This window comes from Tupaia chinensis, unplaced genomic scaffold (assembly GCF_000334495.1).
Source record: "Tupaia chinensis unplaced genomic scaffold, TupChi_1.0 Scaffold150166_1, whole genome shotgun sequence".
In the NCBI taxonomy this organism is placed as follows: Eukaryota; Metazoa; Chordata; class Mammalia; order Scandentia; family Tupaiidae; genus Tupaia; species Tupaia belangeri.
Window position 1 is genome coordinate 397,505 of NW_006210004.1, and position 14,389 is coordinate 411,893.

The window sequence follows — 14,389 nt, forward strand, 5'->3', positions numbered from 1 at the left end:
AAATCACCCCCTAGAGGGGATGGCCATGCCGCAATCCCTTCTCCTTCATTCTCCTCTCGGGATCTTGGGCACGCACGCACACGCACCTGGCATGAGTTTAAGCCACCAGGTCCGGGACTCGAACTGTGGTCGACTACGTGGGAACCCAGCGACATAGCCATTGCGCTAACTGCTGGTCCCTGAGAAAATGTATTCTAATCCATGCAGCAACCAGTGATCCTTTTCAAACAGAAGTCAGGTTATTGCACTGCTCTGAACTCTTCCCACTACATCAGCTCACTTTCAACCAGGGGTTAGATGGGAAATTCTACAAGTCTATCCCAATCTGTTCCTTACACCTTCTCATTTTTCTTTTGTTGCTGTTTTTTTAAGAATTATTATATTTAATTTTATTCATCATTATTTTTGTAATTTGACCAGAGAGAGAGGTTAAGTGAGAAAGCTGCCAGGTCCAGGACTCAAACCGCGGCCTTGCGGGAGTCCAGCACCTTAACCACTATGACACCTGCAGGCCCTTTTTTATTAATTATTTTTTTATATTTTAATTGCCAGAGGGCTCCTGCACTCACCAGAAAGACAGACAGAACACAAGAGAAAGTATCCACCATGGGGAACGGTTACACTGTAATCCCTTCTCCTCCATCTCTCCCTCTTTTCAGAATTTTGGGCGGACACACCAGCCCTGTGTATTTCTTAAGCCAACGGGTCCTGTACTCAAAAACACAGTCGACCATGTAGGATCTGGCTTCCTTAACCACCAGGCCATGGTGACTCCCCGCCTGCCACCTGACTGCTGCTCAGCCTTACTCCCCCTACTCCAGCCATAACCTTACACTCCTTTTCCAGGGCTTTTGGCACTGGCTCTACTTTACTGGGTTCCTGAAGGTTCACTTTCCTGAAATGTCCCCTTCTCAGTAGGGATCTGACACTGCGGTCCTCCCTAGCCACACACTGCGTTTCCCTCCCCAGGCTCTACCATGGTCCTGCCATTTTCTGACAAACACACATGGCTTAAGCTTGCGTCCTCCATGGGCCATCCTCAGTGACCCAGTAGTAACCCAGAGATCCACTGCGGTACTGAAGCCGCAGGAGTCAGTCCCAGGTTCGCATCCCCAAGGCATCCCTGGTATGCACACGTGTGAAGGTGTGTGCCAGTGGTCCTGGCTGGCTGACGCTGGGGGTGGATGACAGCGTGAAGACTACTGGGAGCACCGGCCTCTGCCTATCCCTGCCTCTCTCTCATGGAAGAGGAAAAAAGGTAAACTTTAGGGGAAAAAAAAAAAGTACGGGGCCAGGAGGTGGTATGATGGCTAAGGCATTGGGCTCACACAAGGCCAGTCACGGTTCAAGTCCTGGACCTGGCAACTTGAAATTCACACTAGGCTTGTGTGCATGCATGCTCAAAATCCCAGGAAAATGGAGGAGAAGCGACTGAGGCCTAGCCATCCTCCTAGGGGCTTCTCACTTCCATCAAGCTCATTTGTTCCATGGCAAAAACCTAAGAGCATGTGCATGTGTGCCCCAAATTTCAGGAGAATGGAGGATGGATTTCAGCATGGCCTTCCCCTTGGGGGATGATTTCTTACTTTCTCTTTTTCTGGCAAGTACACACATCCTACAGCAAAAATCCAAAAACAAAGAAAACCCGAAAGTTTGTATCCCCTATAAGTACATAACCATCCCCCAAATTTATTACTGACCCCCAACATCTAGCACAAGGGAGTACAAGTATTTCGTGAATCGATAAACTAATGCAAGCATTAATAAACAATTATAACTGGGACCAGGTGGTAGTACAGTGGCAATGTAACCGGACCCACATGAGAGAGGTCCTGGGTTTGCATCCCAAGACTTCCCTGAGCGTGCCAGGAACAGGCAAGTGCGCCCAGGATCTGGGTCGGCTGAAAATGGAGGCTGGATTGTGCTGTGGGGACCCAGTTAGGGGTGCCTGTCTCTACTCAGAACAAATAAGTAAATAAACTAAAAAGAATCAATTATGGAGGGCTTGGTGTGGTGCCCCCATCTCTGCTGCCTCAGTCTCTGTGCATTTCACAGAGATCTCAGCAGCGCCATGTGGGGCGGGGCATCCAGATGTTCACATTGTCTGCGGTCCGTAGGAGTCACTATGAGGCCGGCCCCGGGAAGAATCTGCCATTTTCAGCGGAGGACAAGAGGCAATTATGACGACTTTGTACTCTGGACCTAGAGATTCCTGTACCTCTCTTTATAATAAGATACCAGCTGCTTAAGAAATACAGATGTTTTAATTTATCCATTTAATAGATATGAAGAACATTTTAAGAGGTGCAGTAGAAATCTCTGAAAAATAGGTCAAACGCTGAAATTCATAGCATACTAGATGTTTGTAAACAAACTTACGACATGAATGCTTAATACCTCTTTTCTAAGATAAGGATGTGATTAATTGAACGTGTTCTTACTTTAGTTAGTTGATAATATTCCCATATTAGTTTCTTTTTTTTTGGAGAAGTTTTTGCTATAGGGTGCATGAACTCACCAGAAAGACAGAGAGAGACAGAGAGACAGAAAGTGAGAAATCGTCCCCAAGGGGAATGGCCACTCCACAATCCCTTCTCCTCCATTCTCCTCTGGGATCTTGGGCACGCACGCACACACACACGGCATGAGTTTTAAGCCACCAGGTCTGGGACTCGAACCATGGTCAACTACGCGTGAGTCCAGTGACACAGCCATTACGCTAACTGCTGGTCCCTCAGATAGCTTTTCTAAGTTTAAAAAATATTCTTTTTAATTGACACAATAATTGTACATATTTACAGGTACAGTCTGTTTTCTGATGCTAGAATGTAATGTGTAAATGATTTTATTAGGGTAATAAGCATACCCATCATCTCAAAAATGTTATCATTGTTTGCTAGAAACATTCAAAATCCTCTCCTCTTGCTACTTGAAGTATACAACAAATTACCGAATTACGGTTAATTACACTTAGCCTACTGTGCTACAGAAACCTACAATTTATTCCTCCTAACTGTAATTTTGTATCTACTAACTGGTATCGCCCTAACCTTTTATAACTTTTGAATGTAACTATATTAACTTATTAGTTTTCAAAAACCATTAAAATTTGAATTTTTCTTAATGGCAAGACAGGCAAAACATGTGGAAGGACTTTATGTGTGGAAAAGTGGAATTGTACAAGTTCTGGGCAGGATGGCGGCACAGCGGTAACCTGCAATGCTGTGCTAGGCCAGTATACATGGGAAGGTCCCGGGTTCCCATCCAGAGACCTCCAAGTATCCCAGGCGTGTACGTGCCCATGATCCAGGGCTGGCTGGGGCGGTTTATGGCAGCAAGTCCCAGTTGACAGTGCTTTTTTTTTTTTTTTTTCAGTGCATACAAGCATGCTCGTGAAAGAAATGAATGTAAACAAATTTTGTTATTTTTTTTCCCCAGAGATATAGAGAGAGTGACAAACAGAGAGAGAGGAAGAGAGGCAGAAAACACTCCCCAACTGGGCAGTATCACACTGCAATCCCTTCTCCTCCGATTCACCATCCTGCGCCTGCATTATTTTCAAGCCACTGGGGGCTGGTGTGTCAAATCCATCAGCTGGCCATGTGGAATCTGGCTCCCTTATCCACTAGGGCACAGCCCAGCCCTTAAAAAAAGTAATAAAAAAATTAAGTATGTGTTTATTTTTATGCAAAAGTATGTTTGCCGTATGGTGCGCAAACACTTGCTGGTTTGGGGGGTGAGAAAGAACCTCCACGGGGCATGACTACACCACAATCCCTTCTCCATTCCTCCCTGCTGCCCACATTTTGGGCACACACGCTTCCATATTTACTCTGTCTTTCAGGCCTCTGGGGCTCGAAATGAACCATACCACTGGCCATGTGGGATCCAGCCGCCTTCACCACCATGACCACAGGCTGGCCATACCACAAACTTTCTGAAGACCCTGCATATTTGGAAGCTAAATGAAAAGTCTACAGAACTCAAGAAACAAGAAAGAAACCAGGATGTTAATAACACAGAGAACTGAATGCTTAGAAATGGCTCATTCAGACCGAGCTCTAACTCAGAGCTCTAACTCATTTCCACGCCCACCAGACCAAGAAGACAACAAAGCTACAATATCCTGCAACATAGTACTTAAAAAGTAACGACAGCTAACAGTAAGGAAGTAGGCTGAAATCTAAGGAAGCAGTATCTCAAAGCAAGCCTAGCACTCAGACGGTGGTGCCCAGGACACCCACTCCAGCTGCGGGAAGGAGGGCGGAGTGTGCTGCAGTTTCCGCAGGCTCTTCGGTCTGGGATACACTCACCACACACACCACACGTTAAACCAGATGGAAAGCACTAGATTGAAGTAGAAGGGAGTACACTTTTGCATGGACTTCCCTCACCAAATATCTTCTCTGGTGTGGTCCAGGGAGCTACGAAATTCAGATTACGGTGACCCCAGACAGGTAGGACTCCGAGGGGTCCGATGAACAGGTTGAAAAACCTCAGGTATCAAGTTATTCCAAATAATTTTGAAATGCCAGTACCCCAAAATAACCAGGCCTAAAAGGACAAACAAGACTCTAGGAACATGAACCAGCAGCAAAAACACCAGATGGCATATGCCCAGTTCCAGATTCTGCTGGTATTCAGCTCCTGTCTGCCTCTGCTGCAGAAGGCTAGAGGCCTGAGAACCACAGAGAAGACTTCTGGCTGGAGTCTGGTGAGGCTGCTCCAAAGGGAAGCACAGGTGGGAAATTAAGAGTAAGAAAGGAAAAACCCACACTAACCAGGTGACACGACCGCCCTTCCAGCACCTTTGCCGTCAGTTACTTCACGGAATCGTCACCTGAAACACCCGAGGTGATTTCTAGCTCCCTGATTGGCCACAGACTGACCCAGACCACCAGAGACTTCAGAAGCTGTGATTATCAGACCCAAATTACAAAACTGTCCTCACCAGATTTAAAGAAATAAAAGACAAAATCTGAAAAGATTTGCAAGGAACAGGAAATTTCAAGGTCTTACAAAACTGAAAGGGAACAAACAGAACTTCTAAACTGAGTGAGTTTAACAGCAGCTCAGACAGACGTGAAGAGTGGGGCCAGCCAGTCGTGTGATAGCTGAGGTGGCTAGATCCCAAGTGGCCGACGATGCAGTTCGAATCTTGGGCCAGCGGCTTGAAAAACATGTCGAGCACATATGCAGGCATGACCAAAATCCCAAGGGGGAGAATGGACAAGGAACTGCAGCATGGTCATCCCCACTGAGGGGTGCTCTCTCACTTTCTCTCTCCCTCTGTCTCCAGTGAACACACATAAAAAGTGTATAGCAAAAATTACAATTTAGGGACCAGCAGTTGGTGCAATGGCTATGTCGCTGGACTCCCATGTAGAGGGTACACACACACACACAAACACACACACACACAAACACACACACACACACAAATTAAGGGCCAAACTCATCTAGAATAGAGAAACCTATTTGTGAAACTCTGGGAGCAATCCCTCCAAAATCAGTAAGAAGACTCAAGATCCAACCTCTTAGCACTTCCACCTAAGACTGCACTGAGGCCCTAGCCAGTCCACAAAGGCAAGGAGATGTAAGAATTATGCAAAAGAAACTATCTATCTATCTATCTATCATTTATTTATTAGTTATAGGGTGTGTGTGTGATTGCCAGAGAGAGGGAAAGCGAGAAATAACCCCCCAAGGGAGGATGACCACACTGTAATCCCTTCTTCGCCACTCTCCTCTTGGGATTTTGGGCATGCACACATGCACATGTACCCAGAGTTAGTTTCAAACTTCCAGTTCCAGGACTCAAACAGAGTTAGTCTCAAACTTCCAGTTCCAGGACTCAAACCTGTGTGGCTGGCCCTGTGGGGTCCAGTGCCTTAACCTCCAACTACCAGCTCCAAGATAATTCATTTTTAAAATATACAGTCTAGCTACATAAAAATCTGAGCTTCTATAAATTATCAGAACTAAAAGTTACACAAGATTCTGGAGGAAAAAAGAAGATATGACAATAAGCAATAATAAAAACAGCATCCCAGACTAACTTTTCTATGCAGAAAGACCCCACTCTACGACAGCGAGAAGACTTCCCAGTGACTGCAGGTGCAGTGAAAGAGGAGAGGTCAAACCCCAGTTCTGGGGCTGCAGATCCCAGCCCTGCTGAAATGACTGAGCCAGCTAATTAACTTCTCTGAGTTCTAATAATGGTTCGTTTATAAACTTGGAAGAACACATTTTGAGTCTAAATTCTATATATAACGAGTCAGAGGTTCTCCAATCAGGAGCTGTAAAATCCTGGGGTACCCAAGACTCTTTCAGAAGGCTGAGGAGGCCAAGACCATTTTCAGAGTAACAAACACTAAAGCATCTGCCTCAAAAGCCAGCTGCTGTACCTGCTGGTGCCCTGCCATCAATCGAGTAGGGGCACCAGAGCATACTAGCAGTCACTGTCTTCTTCAGGAATGCCAACTACTGACACTGCAGAGTATTCATTTTATCACACACTGGTCCTTAGATAGGCAGAATATATTTCTACTGCATATCTCAACGCAGTGACTGGCTGGAGAAGAAGCTCTTAACCAATGCTGCATCTGTCAGCTGATCTAGCAATTTTTTTTTTAATAGAACATCATTTTCACTTTAAAGAAAAAGTATTGTTAAGACCTGGGTAGTTGGGACCAGCAGAGGTGCAGTGGTTACATCACTGGACTCTCACATGGCCCACCGCAGTTCAAGTCCCAGACCCAGCAGCTTGAAACTCATGTTAGGAGCGCGTGTGCCTGCCCAAAATCCCAGGAGGAGAATGGAGGAGAGGGGACTGCAATGTGGCCATTCCCCCTGGGGAGTGATTTCTCAATTTCTGTCTGTCTTTTTCTGTCTCTCCAGTGGGCACACACCCTGTATAGCAAAAATCTCTCTTAAAAATAAAAAAATAAAAAAAAAAGATGGGGTAGGGAGGTGGCGAGGTATTTACGGGCACTCGATTCCCACCTGGCCCACCATGGTTCAAGTCCCAGACCTGGCAGCTTGCTTTCTCACTTTCTCTCACTCTGTCCCTCTCTGGTCAAAATTAAAATAAATAAACAAACAAAGGTAAATAAAACATTTACAAAAAAGAGAGAGAGAGAGACCTGGGTACTTGACAGAAACTTCCTCAAAATCAGCCTGTCACTTCGAGGATAACAACGGATATGTGTTGCCTTTGACAAACTCCCAGCCCACGCCATGGCTTTCTCTAGTGAGAAGGTGGCCGTGTTAAGGAACATCATTCTCCATTCTAATGTAACAGAGCAAGGAAACTACACAGGTACAGCTTCAGATTCCACACCGCAACCACGCTTTAAGAAACTAGCACCTGGGACCAGCTTCATAGCCTAGTGGTTAAGGGACGCAGATCCCACATGGCCAACCACAGGTTTGAATCCTAGCCACTGGCAGCCTGAAAAACACTAGGTGCATCCATGTGCCCCCCAAAATCCCAACAGGATGGAGCAATGTAACAGAAGGGACTATGGGTTCCTATATTCCCAGGGTAGAGGGTGTAGGGAGGATGCTTTCTCCCTGTCTCTCTCCAGTGAGCGCACATATCCCCTGCATCTTTCTTTCTTTCTTTCTTTTTTAAAGTTTTTGCTACTGGACAGGTGTGCTTGCCAGGCAGAGAGAGAGAAGGGGGACGTGAGAACTCATCCCCTGAGGAAGACGGCCATGCAGTAATCCTTTCTCCTCCATCCTTCACTTCAGATTTTGGGCACATACACACCTGTGCCTAGCATTTTGTTTGTTTGTTTTCCCTAGGTTTTTGCCATAGGGCGCATGCATACTCTAGAGAGAAAGAGAGCGAGAGAGAAAGAAGTCATCCTCTGGTGGGAAGGCCCCGCGGCAATCCCACCTCAATTCCTCTTGGGATTCTGGGTGCACACACATGCACTCAGCATGATTTTCAAGCTGCTGAATCCAGACTTGAACCATGGTCAGCTATATGGAAATCCAGAACCTTAACCACAATGCGAATGACTGGTCCCATCCCTGCCAATTAAATAAAAATAAATAAATGAAATAAACTACCGCTGAAGAGCACAATGACTGTGTAAACCAGAAATTACCATTTAAAAACAAAACAAAAAAATTAACAACTGTCAAGCGCTGATACACTATCAGAGGGAGAGCTACCATTATCTGAAAGGGCAGTTAATATAGCCTTTTTCTAACCAGTTACCTACCTGAGGCTGATTTTCTTCACTTATGTCGACCCAAACATGTTCTAATAGTAGATGTGAGAATCTACCTTTTACTAAACCAGACATTTGATACACACACACACACACACACACACACACACACAAATACCACTCCTCTTGCTATGTTGCTTTGAAAAAGTTTTTTAATAGAAAATATGTATAATAATACACAATGGTTTTTAGTTATTTTAAATAAATAAATATTTAAAATATTTTTGAAGGGCCAGCGGATGGCCTAATAGTTACGCTGCTGGAGTCCCACGTGGTTGACTGCAGTTCAAGTCTTGGACATGCCCAAAATCCCGAGAGGAGACAGGAGAAGGGACTGCGACGCTAGCCCCCCAGGGGGTGATTTCTCCCTTTCTGTCTCTCTCTCTCCCCGGTGAGCACACATACCCTACAGCAATAACCTCTCTAAAAAATAAATAAATGTGTGTGTGTATGTATCTTAATATTTTATTATGAAGTGACTACAAAACAGCATCTTATTCTAACCAGATGAACTGAGACAACGTAATCTGTAAATGTAAACGCAGTGGTCCTACTCAGAATCATTGCTAAAATGACAAAGACCCTTTAAAGGATTCACATTAGGTCGCTGGGAAAGCCATGATGCGTTTTTACATAGAAAAACATGTCGTGATTTTCCTGATAACCCAATAGTATTTCCAAGTATAATGCAATTTTGTTTCCAAATCAATTTACAAATTTCGGAAGTTCTGGTAACTATACATTAAAAGTGTCAAAAGTATAAATAAAAGAAGGAAAAACTAAGAAGTTGTCACCAGAGAAAAGATCCTGAATTGGAACCAGGATAAGAAACAGGACAACAGAGGAAAAATTGAAATTCAAGTAGACTTTATATTTTAGATAATAATACTGCATCAAGAATAATTTTACAGTTTTAAGAGCAGTACCCTGGTTATGTATGTAAGAGAAACTGGGTGAAAACACATATGAACTTTGGAATTAAAGTATGAGTTAACTTTGGCGCTAAAACTTTTATAAAAATAATAACAAATGGAATTAAATAAATAATTCTTTTTTTACTTTTTTTTTTTTTGGAGAGATTTTCACTGTAGGGCGCGTGCGCTCGCCAGACAGACAGAGAGAGACATAGAGACAGAAAGCGAGAAATCACCCCCCGGGGGGATGGTCACGCCGCAATCCCTTCTCCTCCATTCTCCTCTCGGGATCTTGGGCACGCACGCACACGCGCCCGGCGTGAGTTTTAAGCCACCAGGTCCGGGACACGAACTGCGGTCGACTACGTGGGAGTCCAGCGACATAGCCATTACGCTAACTGCTGGTTCCCAATAAATAATTCTTAAAAAAAAATTTTTTTTCTATACTCATTGCCTACTCCAGGACAGTGTGTTTTACCCTAAGACCAAAAGAAAATCAGCTATCATTAGCTACAAAATAATCCTATTCTTACTAATGTTTTACCAATTTAGCACTGGCCTAGCTTGAAATGTTGTTATCTCATCAGGTCTGTAAACTGACATTTTAACTTTTCAGTCAATACAGAAAATTTGTCTTTGCCTTTAGCACTGCCCTAGCTTGAAATGTTCTTGTTATCTCATCAGGTCTGTAAACTGACATTTTAACTTTTCAGTCAATACAGAAAATTTGTCTTTGCCTCAAAGTAGCTTTGATTCAGCAAATTATCTGTAAATTATGGATGTTACTCTCACTTCAAAATTTGTACAATAATATCTTTTGTTTAAAAAAACAGATCTATATGGGACCAGCAGTTAGCGTAATGGCTATGTCACTGCACTCCCATGTAGTCAACCGCGGTTCGAGTCCCGGACCTGGTGGATTAAACTCACACTGGGCGCGTGTGCCTGCATGCCCAAAATCCCAAGAGGAGAATGGAGAAGAAAGGAGTGTGGTATGGCCATGCCCCTGAGGGAGTGCTTTCTCACTATTCCTCTCTCTGTCTCTAGCAAGCGCATGCACCCTATAGCAAACTATAATTAATTAATTAACTAATTAATTCTCACAGTGAAGTTCAACAAACAGGGCAAAATCAATGCCTTCTATAAGGTACATCAATTTTTTTCCAAAGAATTATTTAATTTTTATTAATTCATTCATGTATTGTAATTTGGCGAGAGAGAGATGGAAAGTGAGAAAGCAAGCCACCAGGTCCAGGACTCAGCCCATGGTGGACCACGTGGGAGTGTCCACTGCCTTAGCCACCATGCCACCTGCTGGTCCCCAGTATATTAAAGTTTTTAGTAGAGTAAGCTAAAGAAGCCATTCCCTACTATCTTCAAAAACACAGTTCAATATTGACCCCAAATCCTGAAAATTAACTTCCTACAGACTAATTTCATGTGAACAGGGAGCTAGAAAGAAAATTAGCAGTTGGTCTTAAAAACTCTTGAGAGTTTTAATGAGGTTTATTTTTTTAAGTCATTTGAGTCCAAAGTCATGATCCATAATTCACCAAACAAGAATGGCCCAGATTTCAAGTTACAATGAGTTTCAGCCATCACTCGGGGGGTGGAGAAAAAGGAGCCTTCGTCTGGTGGTGACACTGGCTGGATGGGCCGATCGCTTTAACATCCACGAGCCTCAGTTTACACATTTATAAGGAAAAGATCTGTCTAGAAGGGCTCTAAGGTCTCTTCATTCATTCCTAGAAGCCTAATACTGTAACCAAGATTTTCAGAAACATTTACGCCCAACCTCCTTTCAAACGGAACCTGCAGCAGTTCACGTCTCACAGGTGCACACAAGAGCACGCTGAGGACTCACGCGCAGGAATGAGAACAGGAGAAGGGGTGAGGAGCAAAGTCGGTATCCGGTATTACCCTCGAGATATCCCTAGTGCTACCAGCCTACACGGTTTAGTGTAAATGTGCTTAAGTCAGACCACGGGAAAACACCATTTCTTACTTTCCAGCTAGCCCAAGAAACCATACCTATAAAAAGGTCTTCATCTCTCTTTTTTATAAATCTTTTTTTTTTGAGATGCTAGAGGGCGCACGTGCTAGCTAGACAGACAGAAACACTCACAGAGACAAAAAGTGAGAAATGGCCCTGCCAAGGGCTATGGCTAGACACAGCCCCTTCTCCTCCTCTCTCCTCTTGGGATCTTGGGATCATTGCAGGTGCATTTGCCAGGGAGAAAGAAAGCGAAAAATCTCCCCTCAGGGGGAATGGCCACACTGCAATCCCTTCTCCTCCTGGGATCTTGGGTACAGACACCCAGCGTGAGTTTAAGCCACCGAGTCTGGGACTTGAACCATGGTTGACTACATGAGAGTCCAGTGCCATAGCCATTACGCCCACCGCCGGTCCCCTGGCCTGAGTTTTAAGCTGCTGGTTTAGGAGTTCAAACCACAGTCTACCACGTGGGAGGTCAGCGACATAGCGATTATGCCATCTGCTGGTCCCAATATCTCTTGTTTTTAGCATCAAAAAAGCAAATACAATAAACATATTACACTGAAAGAAAAATGGAAAACCGCCTACCAAGTGTATGTCTATCATTTCCCCCCAAATCTCACATTTACTTCCTGAACTTAAGAAATAACAAATAAAAGAGAAAGACAAGTCTTCACTTCCACGTGACAACAGAAGAAGGGACCCAAAGCCCAGAGAATGAAGACTGTTGGCTCCAGATCCACCTCTGCCAGGGCTCCAGGGCCAGGTGTGGTAAGTGTGAGCCAAGGACGTCTCTTCAGACTTTCCCTGCTGTATCAAGGCAATTTTAGAGTTCCCTAAAATTTCAAGTAAAGGGCATTCAATGTGTAAGAGGTAAGTACTCTCAGCTCCTACTAGATTTTAAGGATTCAACTATGAAAAAGTAAACAAGTTCCTTAAAAATAGCATTTGCCTTCAAAATTAACTTGAAAATTCAGATGAAATAAAACAAACACAGCCAAGGGAACGTCTCCCTCTGAGGAGTGTGGTAGATGACACAGAATTACAGAGATGTCATTACCTGAAGATCAAGGTCAAAGACAGGTTTAATGTGGTCAAGATTTTATTTCCTTTTCACAGAAATAAACCAGAAACATGAACACTGCTCAATCCCTAAAACAAAGCCTGGTTCAAAAACCCTACAAAAAAAAAATTAAAGCTCAGGGGCCGGCAGGTGATGTGGTGGTTAAAGCGGCTGGACTCCCACATGGCTGACCTGGAAGCTTGCTTTCTCACTTTCCTTCTCTCCCTGTTTCTCTCTGGTCAACTTCAAAAAATAAACAAATAAAAAAGATTTTTAAAAAGTAGTAACAATAAATAAAAATTCTTAAAAAAAAAATTAAAGTTCAAAATAACCCTCAAGCGACCTTTCCAGCAGCCAGCGTTCATTTCATCCATCATGACAAGCAAAGGATGAGCCAGGCACAGTGAACCGGTTCACGTGGCCACTTCTGCCTTGACAGCGAGCTCAGGGTTTCAGCGACAACAAGGCCTTGGGGTGGGAAACAGCAGGGAGGTGCTCACTGCTTCTAGCATTCCCCTCTGGGGTGACCCCCCGATTTTCAGTAGTTCGATTTCCTCAACCACTGACACAGTTGCTGGAGAAAATAAGCCACCTCCTCTAGAGCCCTCAAGTTACACAACCGCACAGAAAGGAGGTGCCAAGTTCAGAGAGACCAGCAGAAACCAGAGCAGCGCCAGGCGCTCATGGCTGGACTCCCGGCCTGGGCTTTACCACCACTCGCGTCTACACTCCAAGAATCGACTCCGCCTGAATTCTCTACAGCTCAGACTTACTAAGATTTAAAAGCCAAAGTACTACAAGGGGCTAGCTCCCACTATTCCAAGCCCACTCTGTCCCAGAAGCCTTCCTTCTTCAGGACACTCCGGCTTCCTGTCCTACCCTGGAGCCACAGTGCCATGTAATGAAAATACAGAGGAACTATGGAGCGCTTCAAAGACGGCAGGCAGGTCTCTACCCATCGGAAAGCTACACTCCATTCGCACCAAGGAAAGGCAGCCAGACGGCTGAATTTCAGGCTTTACTAATTAGGTGACCTTTTTCTAGTTCAGTAAGGCCGCTAAAAATAAATAAATAAAAAAGCTTCTAAACTGTAAACAGTTAAAACATACATTATATATGTGTGTGTGTATATATATATTTCAGTTTCAGTCTGTAGGGCAGAGACTAAGCTCAGATCTGTTTCAACCTCTCAAAACCGAACGCGGACAGCTACTCGTGCAGACAGGGGAGACTAAACTATTGTTCGTGGTGCAATCACAGCACGTTAAAGCCCTCTCTAAGAGGAACCAGCCTGAGAACGGGCAGTCCCCTGTACGAGAAACTTGGAGGCGATCAAGAAAACAAAGTCAACAGGCTTTTTCCTCCCCAGCTCCTACCTTTTCACTTCCGAGACAATAACCTACGACTCTAATGTCAAGTGATTAAAATTTGCCACCAGGAAAGACAACAGTGTAAGGCACTGCAGTAGGAACGGAGAGCAAAGCGTTCGAGAGGATCTTCCCAGTGTGAACGCTGCCTCTTCCAACGATGCATCCTGGCTCTAAAAGGCTTGCAAAGCACTTGTAAGGGGGCGGGGGACCCCTTCCCCCACCAACCTAAGCCATCAGAACGGCCAAGCGTGTTTTCTACAAGAATGAAGCTTCAGGAGCGGTTCCCGAGCCCAAGCTTGCCGGGCTGCCCTCCCCGGCCCTCCAGACACCGAAGTGAGCAGAGCCTACAGGGCTCCATGGCCCCGACGGCCACGCGGCAGCCCCCGACCTCCGCCGGGGAGGCCCACGCACCGCTGGGAGCAGTCGCGCCGGGCAGAGACCCAAGGCGGTGCAGGCCTTCTCCAAAGCAACAGAGGCTGTGGCCCGCCCCGAGTGCCCCGTACCTCATGCTGTAAGCGCCGGCGCCCAGCTCCTGCCCGATGCCCGAGAGGCTGGCGTCGAAGTCGTGCACCAGCCCGGACTCGATCACCTCGTCCATCTTGAGCACCCAGGCCATCTTCCGGCCTCGCCGCCGCCCCGCGCAGTGCGGCCTCCGCGTCCGAGGCGAAAGGGCCGGAGCTCCGCGGGCGCGTCCTGGAGGAGGGCGCGGGTGAAGCCTCCGACAGCGCGGCGAGTGGTCACCAGCGGTGGCCCGGACGAGAGCAGCCAGGGCCCCGCTGGCAGGGCACGGCGAGCCCGGCGAG

At 45.5% G+C, this 14,389-nt stretch overlaps 1 protein-coding gene across 1 annotated transcript in view; it reads right to left on the reverse strand.

The window, feature by feature from the left end:
• The window catches only part of UBP1 (upstream binding protein 1), a 48,240-nt gene extending 33,857 nt beyond the window's left edge, over window positions 1-14,383 (reverse strand). Inside the window, exon 1 of the mRNA XM_006171960.3 lies at window positions 14,090-14,383. Coding sequence (XP_006172022.1) covers window positions 14,090-14,202 — 113 coding nt within the window. The 5' untranslated portion in view covers window positions 14,203-14,383. The remainder of the gene's footprint in view (window positions 1-14,089) is intronic.
• Window positions 14,384-14,389: the final 6 nt, after the last annotated feature.